At 42.9% G+C, this 12,530-nt stretch overlaps 2 protein-coding genes across 2 annotated transcripts; one reads left to right on the forward strand and one right to left on the reverse strand.

The window, feature by feature from the left end:
- The first annotated feature begins 103 nt into the window (after positions 1–103).
- On the forward strand, positions 104–2,580 carry LOC122831334. Its single transcript, XM_044117437.1, has 4 exons — positions 104–262; positions 324–468; positions 1,707–1,815; positions 2,417–2,580. Exons 1-4 carry the CDS (start codon positions 124–126, stop codon positions 2,540–2,542), a joined length of 519 nt encoding a protein of 172 aa, XP_043973372.1. The 5' UTR covers positions 104–123; the 3' UTR covers positions 2,543–2,580.
- A 700-nt stretch (positions 2,581–3,280) lies between these two features.
- Positions 3,281–12,295, reverse strand: tmem116 (transmembrane protein 116). Its single transcript, XM_044117433.1, has 11 exons — positions 11,864–12,295; positions 10,678–10,724; positions 9,862–9,922; positions 9,657–9,788; positions 7,344–7,448; positions 5,971–6,020; positions 5,801–5,884; positions 5,594–5,729; positions 5,233–5,377; positions 5,060–5,139; positions 3,281–4,301 (listed from the first exon to the last, which is right to left on the reverse strand). The coding sequence occupies exons 1-11, from the start codon at positions 11,936–11,938 to the stop codon at positions 4,146–4,148; spliced, it is 1,071 nt and encodes a 356-aa protein (XP_043973368.1). The 5' UTR covers positions 11,939–12,295; the 3' UTR covers positions 3,281–4,145.
- Between the last annotated feature and the right edge of the window lie 235 nt (positions 12,296–12,530).

Raw genomic sequence — 12,530 nt, forward strand, 5'->3', positions numbered from 1 at the left:
GGTCCTTAGAGGTGGTTCTGGTTCTGTAGAACTGGGTCGTGTTTTCCTGCCTGTTGGACTTTCAGCCTCTGCTGCTGTGATGAAATCTGCAGTGGAAAAGCCCAGAGGTCAGAGGTCAACCTGATGGGAGGAGGCTCTGGACTCCCTATAAGCTGGGCCGGACCTCCGGCCACAGACCCGTCCACCATGATGTTCTGTAAAGTTCTGCAGTGTTCAGCCGCTCTGGTTCTGCTGGCCGGTTCTGTGGAGTCGTCGTCTGGAGGTGAGGCGCCTTCAGAGCCGCTCCGCGGTTTTCAGCCTGACTGACTGTTTTCCCCCGACAGGATCCACCGGTCCCTTCAGCTACGACCTGTCCGGTTCCGACCTGACCGAACTCTACAACAAGCGGGTCCACCTGGCGGAGGAGATGCGCCGGCCGCTGGGAAACCTTCCCTTCACACTTGGAGTCTTCAGCCACTGTGGAGTTCGGTCAGTGAAACTGAAATCTGCTGATAAATGGAGAGATTAGCCAAGAGGCTGGAGAACCAAGTCCTGAACCAGAACCAGAGACGGTTCTGGACCAGCAACCAGGAAACATCAAGTCATCAACAGGTTCTCAACGTTCCACTGGCTATGGTTCTGCAGCAGCTTCTAGCTTTTAAGGAACTCACTGTTTCGGCTGTTTTACAGTTTTCTGGAAGTTTGTTCCAGATCTGTGCAGCATAGAAGCTGAATGCTGCCTTGGTTCTGGTTCCAGGTGCACAGCAGAACCAGGAGGTCTGGAAGGTTGATCCAGGAGCAGATCTTTAATCCTGGAAACGTTCCTCAGCTGATAGAACATCTTTATGTGGCTCTGAAGGTCAGAGGTCAGAGGTCAGCCTGATCTCTAGTTTCTAGCTGGAAGAACTGAAGCTGACTCCAGATCTATAGCTCTATATCTACAACTCTAGATCTATAATGTTATAGCTCTAAAGTTATGGATCTAGATTTATAGAGCTAGAGTTATAGATCTAACTCTAGATCTATAACTAGATCTATAACTCTAGATCTATAACTCTAAATCCATAACTAGATCTATAACTCTAGATCCATAACGTTAGAGCTATAACTCTACATCTATAACTCTAGCTCTATAAATCTAGATCCATAAATAGATCTATAATTCTAGCTCTATAACTCTAGATCCATAACTCTAGATCTATAACTCTAGATCGCTCCTCTTACCTTCAGTTTTGTTTCTGTTCAGGAAGTTGTGGCCCATCTACACATGTATCTGTCCTAAGGTGGGTTCAAAGGTCAGCTGGTGACACTGTTAGGTAGGGATGAGCATCAGCTGTGTCGTCATGGTAACTGATCCTGAGAGCTCCTGGTTCCTCCTGGTCTTTTTCTCAGATCTGTCATTGAAACCCGGTTTGAGTCGTTGGATCCGGTTCTGATTTGTTCGGGTCAGAACTGTGATCCAAACAGCTGTGGGTTGATGAGGAACATGACTGATCCGTTTTCTCTCTGGTATGTTTTTAATGTTTTAGGAGTTAAAGGGCCGGTATCGAGTAAGTACCGCCATCTTGTGGTGAAGTTAGTCTTAGCAATCAGAGGTAAATTACACATTAAGGAGAATTTAGGGATTTTTACATCTCCAGCGTACTTCTCTGAGAAGGTTCTAGCAGATAGCTAGCAAACAAAATGGCAGCTCTTTAACCTTGACAGGTGCTGTGGTTCCTCTGCAGAGTGACTCTGGATGACGGATCTCGGTGGTTGATCCATAAAGGAGACGGATACGGGATTTCCTCCCAGACGGTGGCGACCGACGCTCGACACATGAGCTCCAGATGGAAGGTGAGCGTCAAACACACTAAACAGCTGAGGTACAACAGCGCCACCAAGCGTTCGGTGGTCAAGCAGCAGAACAAAAATATTTCTAGAAGCCTGACTTTCCCCAGTCCAGAACCAGTTTGGACTGGTTTTTGAGACCAGTGACTGTGGAAAAGCTGCATGTTTCTGCATGAGCGCTGCTCACCGTGGCAGGACGGGAGATCACAGACTTTATTCAACTGGAAAAATTAACTGCAAACCATTAATGCATCAATATTTTTGCCAACACTGAGGCGATTTCCGAGCCGAGGGGGAGTTTGGTAATGTAGGCCCAGATAAGTTAGTGTTAGCTAGAAAGAAAAAAGCTTTCTTTGAACCAACGCTGCCTTCAACCACCGTTTAAGTTTGTCCTCACTGAGCTTCTGTATCGGAGAATCTGGAATCGAAGCTCCTCATGTCACCATTTTTGTTGGTGCTGTTTGTCCGAACATCCGGGTAACCATGACGTCATTTACGATCAGCGCCACAGAAGCTTTTACATTAATTTGGCATTAACTCGCAATAAGCTCAGATGGAAGCTTCCTTCCGGAAACTGTTTGATGATGGACCCACTTCCTGTCTGCAGGTCATCGAGTCCAAGGACTTCGAGGGAACCAAAACGGTGTCGGACCTGGTTGGAGCCGGAGGCACGAACTACCGGCTGATCGGGGAAAACTGCCACGATGCCTGTGACAACATCATGAACCAGTGAATTTTCCAACATTTCTCATAATAAAAACAAAACCTGAACGTGTTGTCGTTTTTATTCAACTAGAGGGCGCAAGGCAACCAAAACATGTTCCGGTTCTGAACACCAACTGGGCCTGTGACTCCAGATAGTCACGTTTCCATCCACTGACTTTCTACTAAAATTCCCTTTAAAAACAAACATTTTGTTTTTGTTGATTTTTTTCTGATCCACACAAACTTGAGATCAGAAGTATTCATACCCTTGTAAGCTTTAGATTTAAATTATTTTCAATCAACCGAGAATTTCCTCAAAATAAAAAAAAATGTTAGAAAATATATTATATTTGACCAACAGCATCTTGAAAAGAATTTCCAGCAGAATGTGACACGCAGTGTCCGGCAGGGGGCGCCCTGAGCTCTGCTGGTCCGCAGCCAGACCTGAGAGGGCCAGGTGTTTCTCACCTGTCTGGCAGGTAGAGGGAAGGAAGTCTGGTTCCGGTGGGCCCGGTCCAAACAGACAGAACCAACAGAGATGTGTTTGGTTGAGAAGCTGCAGGCTGCGGCTCTCTGAGGTTCTTGTTTCATCATTTAGGTCAAAATGTCTGAATTTTGCTTCAGGACGGCGAGAAGAGGAAGCGGAGAGCCGCTGCTCTCTGATGGAAACAGGCTGGGGAGGGGCAGCCGGCTCTGAGCACAAAACACTGTACAGAAATTAAAATGTGAATAAAATGCATTTCAAAAATGAAACTTTAACAAACTGTAATCAACAAAAACGTTTCCAGTTTAATTTACGATGTTTTTCAGTTAATATCCATCTTCACCGATCATTGATCATTTTTCATCTTTAACCAACAACCAGTTTGACTTTTTACAGTTTATTTGATTTTTTAAAATCTGTTTCCATCAATAATTTTTTTACTTCTGGAACATAAAAATGACAAGATGTAAAGAAAATCTGAAGAATAAATGTAACAAACGTTTCTTCAAATTACAAAAATAAAGTGATAATTTTATAAACATGAACTTATAATGAGAATAAAGTTAAAATAATAAAATAAAATAACAGCAGGAAGCAGGAACAGTAAGATAAAATAAGTCATAAAAACAAGGTGAAGGAGTGAAAATGAAAGAAGAAATTTTATGTTCAGTTGATTGTTGAGATTTTTACATTGATTTTTTCACATTTTTTCAATAATTTCTTTAAAACTCAATAATTGTCATTTTTATTTATTCTGCCAACTTTCACAAAGAAAATCTGAAAAATAAATGAAACAATTAAAAATCTAAATTTGAACCAGTTTCTAAAAACTTGATTTCTGGTCACTGAAGCAACTTTATTAGCTGAAAAATGTCAAAATAAAAGCATTTCAGCCCAAACTGATGATTTCACTTCCTGAGGTCAGAGGTCGCTGACCTTAGGAAGTCAGCGACTGAGCAGCCATTCTCAACCCTCCTTCACTCTTCCTCTTCCTCTTTCTTCGCCTCGGTGGTTCAGGACCAGAGGTGGAAGATGCAGCCGCGGAGTTTTTCCTCCGGTGGAAAGCGAAAGTTAACGCCTCGAGTCTCTGTGGCAGAAAGCAGCAGAAAAGCCCCCACCCCCACCCGCTGCTGAGCCGCTCGCCCCCTCAGGTGAGATAGTTCCTGGTCTGCTGGGAGCGCAGCAGCGGCGTCTGCGTGTCCACGTCTCTGGAGAAGAAGGACAGGCCGGCGCGGCGGAGGTGCAGGCGCGTCCAGCCGTACACCAGACAGTTGAGGAAACCCTGAGAGGCCGAAGTGAAGGCCTGGAAAATACACACCGTCACTTTAAGAGCAGAAACAGGAACAAAAACAACACAAAAGAGGCAGCATCAGGTGTTTTCACTTTCTGACCGTCACCTTCAGTTGCTATAAAAATTACTTCTTGACATTGAATCTCTGTCCCTTTAAGAAGCTCCAGCTGAAAACTTTCAGTTTTCTGTTCCAATCATTATTTACAGTGTAGATGAGCAACATCTGGATTTTACCGACAATTCATTTGAACTTTGCAGTTTTATGTTTTTCCACTAACTGTTACCTTCAGTTGTCATAGAAATGTTATTAAATATCACTTAAAGAAAAATTGACTTCCTGATTTAGTGCCTTGAAATTGGGCCTCTGTCCCTTTAAGAAGCTCCTGCTCTTTCTGAAGCTCCGCCTCCAGGAAGTAATCCAACATGGCCTCCCTATTAACCCTTCAATGGTTTTACCAGCGTTGCGCCTATAAGGAACTCAGCAGCTGGTTGTTAATTGCTGCTAGCTAGTCTGCAGGAGCTAGGTGGGGGCGGAGCTGCGCCTCAGAGGCGGGGCTAGACCCACCCAGATGTTTTAACAGCTGAATGGTTGCCATGGAGATCAGAGGACTAACGGTACATTTTTGATGAGCAATAAATATAACATGATGGAAAATCTGACACTGGCCCTTTAAAAATCACCAAAACATCCCTGAATTAAAAGGTGAAGCCTGACCAGTCGGAGCTCCAGGTATCGGCCCGGAGCGACCCGATCGGCGCGGCACACTGACCTCAGATATGTAGAGGCAGACGCCCGCCACACCGTGACCCGTCGACGGCTTCGCCACCCGCAGGAACGCCAGCGCCACGGCTGAAACAGAACGCACAGAGTGAACGAGGCGCCGTCGCCCCTAGCAACCGCCACGCTGAGCGGCGAGCGTCACAGATCAGAACCGGAACACACCTGGACCCCAGCAGAACACGAACACCAACGGGTACAGCAGCATCCGCAGGTCCATCACCCGGAACAAGGCTCGCTGCTCGTTGCCTAGGTAACCGCTGGAGGTCACCGCCCGGCGGTAAACGCACCGCGCCTTGACCACCAGAACCTGGAACCAGAACCAGAACCGGCCTTTAGAGAAGCACAACGAAACTTATTTCAGTACAGCCAATCCAACACAAGCCTCATCAGACCTGAGTGAACGGGTCAGGAACCGGGTCAGGAACCGGGTCAGGAACCGGGTCAGGAACCGGGTCAGAGGTCAGTTCCTCCCATTAACAGGGTAAATGAAGCTTTGAAACCCGGATTTTACCCCTCAGCTCACCGTGATGCCCAGCAGGGTGAGGAGGAAGCTGCTGAGGAAGACTCCGATCTGGTAGGTGTGCAGGAAGCTGCAGCTGCGGCTGAGCTGCTGCCGACCCGGCAGGAGGAACAGCGCTCCGGTGTGCATCAGCAGACACCTGCTCCACAAGCACAGCGTCAGTCCAAACAGCAGCGCCGCCGCGCTCACCTGTCTCAGGTGAGGCCTCACCTGTACGGCTCACTGAAGTTGACCTGGCAGTGGCCGACGTTCCCTTGTACGAAGACCGGGACCATGAGCAGCGCCGGAACCAGACTGAAAAGGGAGAAACGGGTCAGCGGGGTGAGAACGGTCCAGGTGAGGTCCAGGTTCACCTGCTGCTGCTCTCAGCCTGCACTCACCTTGACAACACTGCAATCATTTTAGCTTTCAGCGACACCCTGTTGGAAAACTGAGGAAAGAAAAGATGTCAAGAATCAGAACCGGATCCAGGAACCAACAAATGTTTAACGGTCACCTGGTTTCATAGCAAGATATGGAGATAAACATTTTAAACACTGCTTGCCTCTTTAATAATAATACTTACTGAAAATGTTAGCTTTAGATTTCCTCTTCCTAAAGGCTAAACCAAGCTAAGTTTAGACATTTACAACCTTTTCTGTTTATTATTTAAGAAACACAAAAATAACTTCACATAAAGCTACTCTATGTGAATATGAATGAGTTGAACAGAGCACAGCTAACATAATGTTTAGATAAAACTAAACTGTTATGAGATTTCCATTATCTCAAAGTTACAACTTTAAAACTTCAAATTATGACTTCCTGTTGGGCTCTTATTTTTTTTCTTTCATGGCAGAAATGGCCTTCCGTAGAAAGCAGATAGTTATTATGTCACTTCAAACACAAAAAGTTAAAAAACAGTTTAAGATTTACAGAAACAATAAAATAAAGTTATGTTGAATCTTATTAAAGCTTCTGGATTCAGCTGCTTACTGGATGTTTAATGATGGCTCTGAGGAGAAACCATTCAACATGGCTACCATATAAATATTGCTACCAAATTAACATGGCTACCAAATGAACATGGCTACCATATAAACATGGCTACCAAATGAACTTGGCTACCAAATGAACATGGCTACCAAATAAACATGGCTACCATATAAACATGGCTACCAAATAAACATGGCTACCAAATTAACATGGCTACCATATAAACATGGCTACCAAATTAACATGGCTACCAAATTAACATGGCTACCAAATTAACATGGCTACCATATAAACATGGCTACCAAATGAACATGGATACCAAATGAACATGGCTACCATATAAACATGGCTACCAAATGAACTTGGCTACCAAATGAACATGGCTACCAAATAAACATGGCTACCATATAAACATGGCTACCAAATGAACATGGCTACCAAATGAACATGGCTACCAAATAAACATGGCTACCAAATAAACATGGCTCCCATATGAACATGGCTACCATATAAACATGGCTACCAAATGAACATGGCTACCAAATGAACATGGCTACCAAATGAACATGGCTACCAAATAAACATGGCTCCCATATAAACATGGCTCCCATATAAACATGGCTCCCATATAAACATGGCTACCATATAAACATGGCTACCAAATGAACATGGCTACCAAATGAACATGGCTACCAAATGAACATGGCTACCAAATGAACATGGCTACCATATGAACATTGCTACCATATAAACATGACTACCAAATAAACATGGCTACCTGTATGGAGTAGCCGCTGAAGCAGCTGTTGAACTTCTCTCTGGTCAGCGTGTAAAGGTTCCACACGTAGTTCAAGGTGAAGAAGAAGGACGCCATGTACAGAATCTGAAACAGAACAAAACAGTCCGTCCGGTTCTGACAGTAACGGGTTAAACCAGCAGCTCAAACGGACAATAGATGTAGGTCAGGCGTGTTTTTGTGTCCTGGTTCTGTTGCCCCATTTCCTCCTCAGTGACCCAGTTCAGGATGAGTTTTGGTTGTTTGAGCCAAACGGGCCGGATCGGATCAGAACTTTAATGCCGACTCCCACCTGCTTCCTGTCCTAGAGGTCCAGTTCAGGTTCTGTTGTCCCTTTCTAATTTGGAAATGCATCACGTGATGTGAAAACTACGTCATGTCTTTGAAAGAGCTCTGGGTTTCACATCAGCATCCAAACTCAAACCGCGAAATACCGGAGCGGAAAGAGGAACCGCCGGTCCCAGAGTCAGATCAAACCTGGTTTTACCAACAAGCAACAACTCAGGACAAAATGGAGGAACAAGCCAACAAATAAAGGCCAAATGGACTCAGCATGCGAGCTTCTTATAACAGGACCGAGTCCAAACGACCTACGTACTACACGCAGAACACAACTGTATTTATATATTTAAAGTGATACGCTTTTGTCTTCTTACTTGGTCCGTCTCCCGTACTTATTTTATTCCCTTTTAAGTTTAAGAGAAATGCCGAAAGTTAGAACTCGTTATCTAGCTAGCTTTGCTGCGCTTAGCGCCGTTGTTTACGCATGCGCAGTGACCTAAGAGTTAGAATTCTCCTTCTTCTTTCTTGTTATAATGGCGATTGGCAAACAAGTAAAGAGAACATTACCGCCACCAGCTGGTAAGGCTAACCAGTACATCAATCAAGTGACGGATACTTTATTTTTAAATGACGGGATAAATGACGGGCTGACGTGTTTTTCGTGTCATGTGATCCACCTACCCTGCCTCTGTGACTGACTATTGACCTCACAGGATTTATCTGCTGGGTTTAAGCCAGATGTAAAACTCAAACCTGCTGCTGTGGTGGGAAAACCCCCAGACAGCAGCTTCCAGTTCAGCTCCTGGTGTCAAAAATAAAACCTGAAAACAGAAGACACTAAACTTTACTTTCAGATGGGCGTGCTGTGGTGGCGTAGGGGATAGCACAACCCACATTTGGAGGCCTTAAGTCCTCGACGTGGCTGTCGCAGGTTCGATTTCCTGACCTGACTGACATTTGCCTCATGTCTTCTCCCCTCTCCTCCCCCTTTCCTGTCAGCCTGCTGTCATATAAGGGACACTAGAGCCCACAAGACCCCTGGAGGGACAAAAACAACTTTACTTTCAGAGGAACTTTTTAAAGCTAAAAACACTTTAATATGAGAAAAACAAAATGTTCTCCAGCCTCTAAGTTCTCACAAACTGAATCTGAATCAATTTTATTCACTTTAAACTTTATTTTTACTCCTGGTTGAACTGATCTTTCCTCATTCTGCTACTTTCTCCTTCTACTCTCTGATATGCATTATTGGCTGTCAATTCAAGTTAAAGATGAGAATCTGTCGTACCATTTATAATTTATTTTGTTATCAATAATCAATTTTGATCTACTGTCAGGATAAATTTCAGTTACTGATGATAAATAATAAATAAATGTTATTTTTTACAGTTTTTTTCACTGTTTGTTTCAGGAGGGCATCAATAAATTTCATCTTAGTTTTAGTTTTATGTTAAGTCTTGAAGGATCCTGTTTCATAAGGAAATGTTTATACAAGAACAATATTTGTGTTTTTGGTTCACTTACCTAAAAAATAAGTAATATAGTTTTGTTTTTTTTATCTTAATCTTTATCATTTTCACAATAATAGCAAAAAATAATAGCCTTAATTTAACTTCCCAATTTCTCAGTTTTTTTCTCTCCATGTTGTAAATTGGCACCAAAGAAATAAACTGAATTCAATTGATTTTAAAATTGTTTCTTTGAAGTTAGAAACCATGAAGCTTTTCTCCTCTTCTTCCATCGAAACCAAACAGAATTGAGTTGAATCTACTGTTTGTTTCCGTGTCAGTGTTTGTGTTTCTGTGGAAAACAGCAGCTCAGCCTGCAGCTGCTTCTGATGCTGTTCTTCTCCAGGCTGCGGTTTCTCTTCGCCCTTTGAGGAAGCTGAGATTTTCTAACAGTGAAGGCTTTGAGGAGGAAAAAGGAGCCACTTCCTGATAAAACTCATAGAAATCCCTCAAACTTCCCCAGAAAGCCCGTCAGACTCCCCCGGAGCGGCGGCGCGGCCGTTACCTGCTCCACGGTGTGCAGGTTGTAGCAGAGCGTGCTCAGATGGTCGCAGCGCTGAGAGTAGAGGATGGCGCCGATCAGCCAGCAGGCGGCAAGCAGCAAGTCGGCCACGCTCAGCTGGAACAGAGGCTGCAGCTGCAGACAGGACAGCAGCAGTCACACACATGACCTCTGACCCCTGAGGACCCACACGGACGAAGGGACTGACCTCAGGCGTCTGACCGAGTCTGGGAATAATCAGGGAGATGATGGAGCCGGAACCAAGAATGCTGCAAATATTCAGAGAAAATGTTTAACAGTGACTGAATTATTATCAGAGCATTAAAACAGTTTAATTTTTCTCAACCAGGCTGAAACACTTTTCACAATAAAGTCATTCCTGAATAATTTTGGCCAAATTACCTAATAAATAGTTAATAAAGTTGTAAAATGGAAATGTCATTTAAAAGGCCAGTTGTGGAAGATTTTCCTGTTTTCATGCATAAAATGTACAATTTAAGGTGAAACAACTCAAAGCAAAGCTGAAATAAATGTCTAAGACATTAGCTAAGATCTTCACATTCTTTTAAAATATTTTCTAAGGTAAAAACAAGCTAAGTGTAGATAAACAAAGCTAAATTAAATAAAGATAAGATACACTAAACTGACGCAGCTATCTGGAAGTTTGTCTTTTTGTCAGTAGGTCACACATCTTGTGCTTTTTTAAATTAAATTACTATCAACTTTAAATCTTTAAATAAAATATAAGAACAACAATAAAGTTTTATTTAAAAATCTTTTAAAGACCTTTGCTTTTCATCAACCTCAGCACCATTTCATCTAAACTGTGTTCATCCCCATGGAAACGTCACCTTGAACCAGAACCAGAACCGGATCGAGAAGTCCAGAACTAAAATTAGCTGGGTTTTTTAAAACAATATTTTCCTCAGTTTTAGCCTAAAGTCTCGTCCTTCCTGAAATGTTTTTAATACAGAAACAAATAAATGTCATTTTAAACTGAACAGAGAATGAAGCCGGAACCAACCTGAAGGAGGCCATGGCCAACTGGATCCACCGGACGGCTTCGTACACCTGTGGGGGAAAACAACACGATCAACCCGCCGCTACAACCCGAGCAGAACCGAGCAGAACCGATGCTGATACGGAGCTTCTCTTCACCTCCCAAACCGTTCATCTCATATAAATATTAACATAAAATAAATATAAAAATGGCAAGGTAAATATAAATTTAGCGATCAAAATATTTAAATACAGATAAATAAATTAAATATTAAGCGAGATAAACTTTTAGTTACATATTTAATTCAGCTTGCTAACTAAATATTCTCAAACTACTTTCATCACTAACTTTATATTTAAGTTGCTAAATGTTTAGTTAGCTTACTAAGTAAATAATTTGATCACTAAATATTTAGCTTGCTAACTAAAGTTAAATATTTACTTAGCAATCTGTATGTTTACTTTTACACTTAATATACAGTTAGCAAATGAAATATATACATTTGCTATTAAACTTAGCTCCTTTGCTAATTTTAGGATTTTGTTTTTGAGCAAAATATTGAGTAACATTTCTAAATGAAGGAATAACATAGTGAAAATATGACTGAAGAATGAACTACATTTTTTTCCTGACAGGTTTAATGATCCAAATTACTGCTGTTAATTTCTGACTATGACTTTACAAACGGCAGCTTCATTCTGTCAGAGATCCAAGTTACTAAATCCAGTTTCTGGATCCACCAGGAAACTGAACTTTCTGAGGGATTTATGAGGAGAATCTGCTGGCAGTGCAGTGGTTCAGCGGTCCCGGTTCGATTCCCTGGGAATCCAGGATTCAGAGCCTGTCAGTCTGCGCAGAGGGAATAATGACCCACACGCTCCACAGCATTAAAACTACTAAAATAAACGAAAAGAAATAAAGAACCAGGAACAGTCCATTACATGTTTATAGAGTTTCGATACAAATGATAGAAAGATATGAAAAAAAATCCACAATTTAAGGAAATAAAATTACAGAATTTTCAAAAGCAAAAATTTTATGTTCCAATAATCAAATGGAAAAACTTCCTATTTCCAGATGCAACTAAAATAATGAGCGTTTTTGCTCCTTTTTCAGATTATTTCGCAGCTTTTAGAGCAGAAGTGATTGAATGAGGGAGTGAAAACGGACCGATAAGATTAAATCTCCCGATTAAATCACCGGAACTCACCTGGGTCCAGTCCACGGCCGCCGTGGTGTTGACCTCCGGGCTGCGGGGCAGGCTGAGCGTCAGCGGGGGGAACATGCTGGCAGGATGGGGTCTCTGGAGGAGCAGAACCAGGAACTGGAGCGAGGGGTTTTATCCTGCGGGGGGCGGGGCTTAGCCGCGTTAACCCCGCCCACCTGGCGCAGCTGCAGGTTTGTCTCCGGTGTCAGGAGGTAGATACTGGTTTTCTTATCAGCTCTCTGATTGGGTCAGAGCCGTGCTTCAGCTCCCATCAGGAGGTTCTGACCTCTTCTGGAAACAAACCCGAACCACAGAGTTACTGTGAAAACGGATCATTTAATGAACTGAAACGTCTCTGCTGGCGCCCCCTGCTGGAGGAAGTCCCGACCAAGTTCCTGTTTCTATCTTAGTGAATCTGAGTTCAGCCTGGTGATGGTTTCCATTGCAGTCCTTCCATTTTGTAGTTGTTTGTTTCTAATATTCATCACATTAGAGTTGAATAATGAGTTTCTGGTCAAAGAACAGAAACTAGTGAAACTGAACTTTAGCTGTTTTTCTGCCTGGAGGTTAACTATGGATAGTTATGGGAGATCCAAGAAAACATCACCAGATCTGAAATCAGCTGCCATCTGACGTCATTTACATTAATAATGATTTAGGATGTCTTCCC

The sequence above is a fragment of the Gambusia affinis genome, linkage group LG05 (assembly GCF_019740435.1).
Source record: "Gambusia affinis linkage group LG05, SWU_Gaff_1.0, whole genome shotgun sequence".
Taxonomy (NCBI): Eukaryota; Metazoa; Chordata; class Actinopteri; order Cyprinodontiformes; family Poeciliidae; genus Gambusia; species Gambusia affinis.

Bases quoted from the DNA above. Each gene is read 5' to 3' on its own strand.
- tmem116 (XM_044117433.1), bottom strand. From the start codon at position 11,938: ATGTTCCCCCCGCTGACGCTCAGCCTGCCCCGCAGCCCGGAGGTCAAC. The intron at 5,885-5,970 runs GTGAGTGCAGGC...CTCCCTTTTCAG, and splicing joins ATGATTGCAGTGTTGTCAAG to TCTGGTTCCGGCGCTGCTCA. The intron at 5,140-5,232 runs GTGTGTTCCGGT...GTTCTGTTTCAG, and splicing joins CGTGTTCTGCTGGGGTCCAG to CCGTGGCGCTGGCGTTCCTG.
- LOC122831334 (XM_044117437.1), top strand. From the start codon at position 124: ATGGGAGGAGGCTCTGGACTCCCTATAAGCTGGGCCGGACCTCCGGCC. The intron at 469-1,706 runs GTCAGTGAAACT...GTTCCTCTGCAG, and splicing joins TTCAGCCACTGTGGAGTTCG to AGTGACTCTGGATGACGGAT. The intron at 1,816-2,416 runs GTGAGCGTCAAA...TCCTGTCTGCAG, and splicing joins ACATGAGCTCCAGATGGAAG to GTCATCGAGTCCAAGGACTT.